This window comes from Hippichthys cyanospilos, unplaced genomic scaffold (genome assembly GCF_059441005.1).
Source record: "Hippichthys cyanospilos isolate Australia breed blue-spotted pipefish unplaced genomic scaffold, RoL_Hcya_1.0 HiC_scaffold_26, whole genome shotgun sequence".
NCBI classification, from domain to species: domain Eukaryota; kingdom Metazoa; phylum Chordata; class Actinopteri; order Syngnathiformes; family Syngnathidae; genus Hippichthys; species Hippichthys cyanospilos.
In genome coordinates, this window is record NW_028283382.1 from 136,020 (window position 1) to 139,375 (window position 3,356).

Sequence of the window (3,356 nt, forward strand, 5' to 3'; positions counted from 1 at the left end):
AATTAGAGCTTGGAGCAGAGAGGAACACAAGAACCGCGCAGCGGGAGTTAAGGAACTGCCAGGAGAAGGGCGGGACCAAGAGGTTGAAGGCCCCTCCCCCAAACCAGGCGTGGTCCAAGTCACTGCGTGGAAGTGGGCGATGGCTGAAGACTACAAGAGGATTAGAGGAGCGAAGGGTCAGAAGTGGCAGACATCCAGCAAGAGAGCATCGAAGAAGACCTCTTGGAGAGCGGTCTCCACTTAGAAGACCCCATGGACAACGAACCAGAACCGGGCTCCTACCTCCACCAAACATCCCCGCAATTGACTTATGCCAACATTGAACCGATATACAAGAACACAGAACTCCTCAACGATCCAAGCTCTCCTCAAAGTGATGCACCTGAAGACCCATCTAAAGTGGTGCACCACTATGAGGAACCAGTGGTTGTAAGCCAACAACCACAGTCAATGGAAGAAATAGAATTGGTGCCTATTGAAGAAGCTGAACCTCCGATGATATCTACCCAGGACTTCAGCCCCAGCAGAGGCTTCCCTCTATACAAGCCATCCATCTTGCCTTTGGATGAGATACCTTGGGAAAAATATGTTTGCCGAATACTGTTTACTTGTTGTACGATAATCTTAGTGGCAGTATGGCTCAACTGCTGGTTCGGTGACATACGAAGCTGCAGAAAAATTGTCAAGCCTGACCCGCTAGAAATGACAAAATTCGAATATGGAACAAGCAAAGAATACAACCAGACCTGTTGGAAAACCAGAAGCAAGAAAATCAAGATACAATGGACCTACCCATACCCACTGATTGATTCTGGGGGGCTCGAAGGACTTATCAGAAAAGTTAAGGACGATTTGAAACCCAGAGTCAAGACAGGGATTGAACTCCTGAAGAATGCAACAACGTTTCGAGACCACAAAGAAGACTTTGAATTCACAGTCCATGATGTGTGGATGCTTGCTGGAAAATTGGACACTCTAGCTGAAATCATTTTGTTGATAAAGAAAGAAACTAGGTTAGTTAGAAGAAATTGGATTAAAATAGGGAATGAAACAGGAAAATGGCACTATTCGTCATATTGCTCTCCCTTGCCCGGGCGTGATGACGGAGAATGGATCGAGGGGACCAATTGGGTAAGAGACGCTCCAAAACCTAATAACACTTGTATTGATTTCCGCCCTAAGTGGGAACCTTGTTGGAGTTGTTTGAAATTAAATTGTGTGCCTGAAAAATTGTTAACCACTCCGGCACCAGTCCCCGCTAACCGTCATGCGCCGTTTAGAGCTAGAAATAAGAAAAGATTGGGGAGATCTATAAAAGTTCTAGCTAAACACAAACTTGACATAACAAAGCATCAGGTAACAAATGTATGTCTTTTGGCACAAAAACTTTCAAATTGTTATTGGAATGTTGGCAGTAAATGTACTGAACAATTCCAGGTTTTAGTAGCCACAAGCATTTCTAACCCTGAATTTGAGGTAGCAAACCTCTGGGTAGACTCCCCCATCCAACCAATAACTAAAGTAGATTATGAACATTGGTTGAATGTGTCTCTCCCCTGGCTATGGGAGAAAAGACTTGACCTCTGGTATGAATATAGAACCACCCAAGGCTCTCACCATTTTTTCAAAACGCCTCAGAACATGTGGGTTCAGCGACTCCCAAACCCAGATGATCTGATGTCTGTACCACAAAATGATTTTGACAAAATTGATAAATGCGTAGCAGATAGAATCTACGACGCTCTGCACCAACAACAATGGTCTGTAGGGAACTCACCAAGGTGCCCCCTATACGAAGTTCAAAAGCTAATTTCGGTGCAATGGTTATATAATTGTTCTGGCCTAAAAACCAACAAAACTGTGAAGGGAATCTTACAGCAATGGAAAGAATTCCACACCAGAGATCTCACAAGAACATGGTGGGGTTTTTGGAAAACTGAAATGAAACAATATGTAATGCCTTGCCTAAATGTGTCGACCAACTACTGGGTCAAGTATCAGTATGTTGCAACTGTCTACTCCAAAGAACAGGACATTTGGCCCTCGTACACTCCGTACTTGTATGCCACTCCTAGACCTTGGAGGATGATTTGTAACAAAGAAAAGACTCAATGTTCAGTTACTTTGGCCCGACGACCTTGCAACACTTGGCCCCAGTGGAAAGATTATTGTCAAGAGAACTTTCCTGATGACGGTTCTACTGACGATGAAGGAGCCTTTTGGACAAAGCAGTCCGACGGGACATGGAAACGCAATCGACACGGAAATGAGACTTTCTGCCAGAAATGGATGAAAGACTACCAACTGTTCATCGCAAAACATCGGACTGCACCCACAAGGTACCGGCCTAATCAACCTCATCCCCTTCGCCAAATCATTGAAGGACACGCGCTCAGAAGGAGCCTGTGCTGGGGACAGGAAGTGATTGGCTACGACTGGGTGGGCCCGAATAAGATCTACAACAACGGGACTTGTCACTCCCCCGCTGAACACTGGCTGCAGTGTGGCAGCGGCACTGACCTCCATGATTGCGCATGGTACGAAGTGGTTGGCCTGGCCTTTGTCAAAACCACCAAGGCAGCCATTAGAACCAGCGTTGAGATTGTGGGGGAAGGGATGTCTGCTGTTGGAGATTGGATGGCTGAAGCAATTGGGGGACTGTGGAGATGGATTCTGCTGGCGATCGGAATCATCGCCGTTGCAGGATGTATCTACCTCATCACCAAGGGCGGAGTCCAGCGATTCATCTCACCGAGGGGACGACCCAGGACAACCTCCAATGATGCAAAAGCCAGCCCACGAAATGAAACCGCGCCCGAGGGGTGGAGCCAAACTGCCTATAAGAGCCGCGGCTCAGCGGCACGCTAGTCACTTGGTCTCTCGGGTCCAAGCTGAGCACTCAAAGGTGGAAAGGTAACCTTGCTGAACCATGGCAAACAATCTTAATGATACTACTTACGGACGACCTGGCACCGTCACTGAAGTAAGTAATGAAATTGAATTTTGGATAATTTTTGCTATTTGGATAGGATATAGCTGCACTGGCTATTGGGATTGGCGACAATTTACTCGACCTTTAATTCTAATTGTTTCTATATCCAAAGTTTTGGTATTAAGGCTGCTGTTCCGTACTTACACGTATGGCATGGGCCTTTTTCTTGTGTACATGCATGGGCGAGTGAAAATCAACCTCAACACAGCTGTGGGGATAGCGGAAACTGTCCTGCTGCTCTGCTGGCTGGTGTTAGACGTTGTGTCTGCCTTTTTCTTCCCTCTAGTCTACGGGGCTACTATTCTTGAAGGTGTGCTAGCCATGGCTCTGGCTTTGTATGTTATGGGCCTGGTGACACGGCTTA

The 3,356-nt window shown here is 46.5% G+C and overlaps 1 protein-coding gene across 1 annotated transcript; it reads left to right on the forward strand.

The window, feature by feature from the left end:
* Positions 1-252: 252 nt before the first annotated feature.
* Positions 253-2,888, forward strand: LOC148405183 (uncharacterized). Its single transcript, XM_088407193.1, has one exon. It carries the CDS (start codon positions 253-255, stop codon positions 2,866-2,868), a length of 2,616 nt encoding a protein of 871 aa, XP_088263319.1. The 3' UTR covers positions 2,869-2,888.
* Positions 2,889-3,356: the final 468 nt, after the last annotated feature.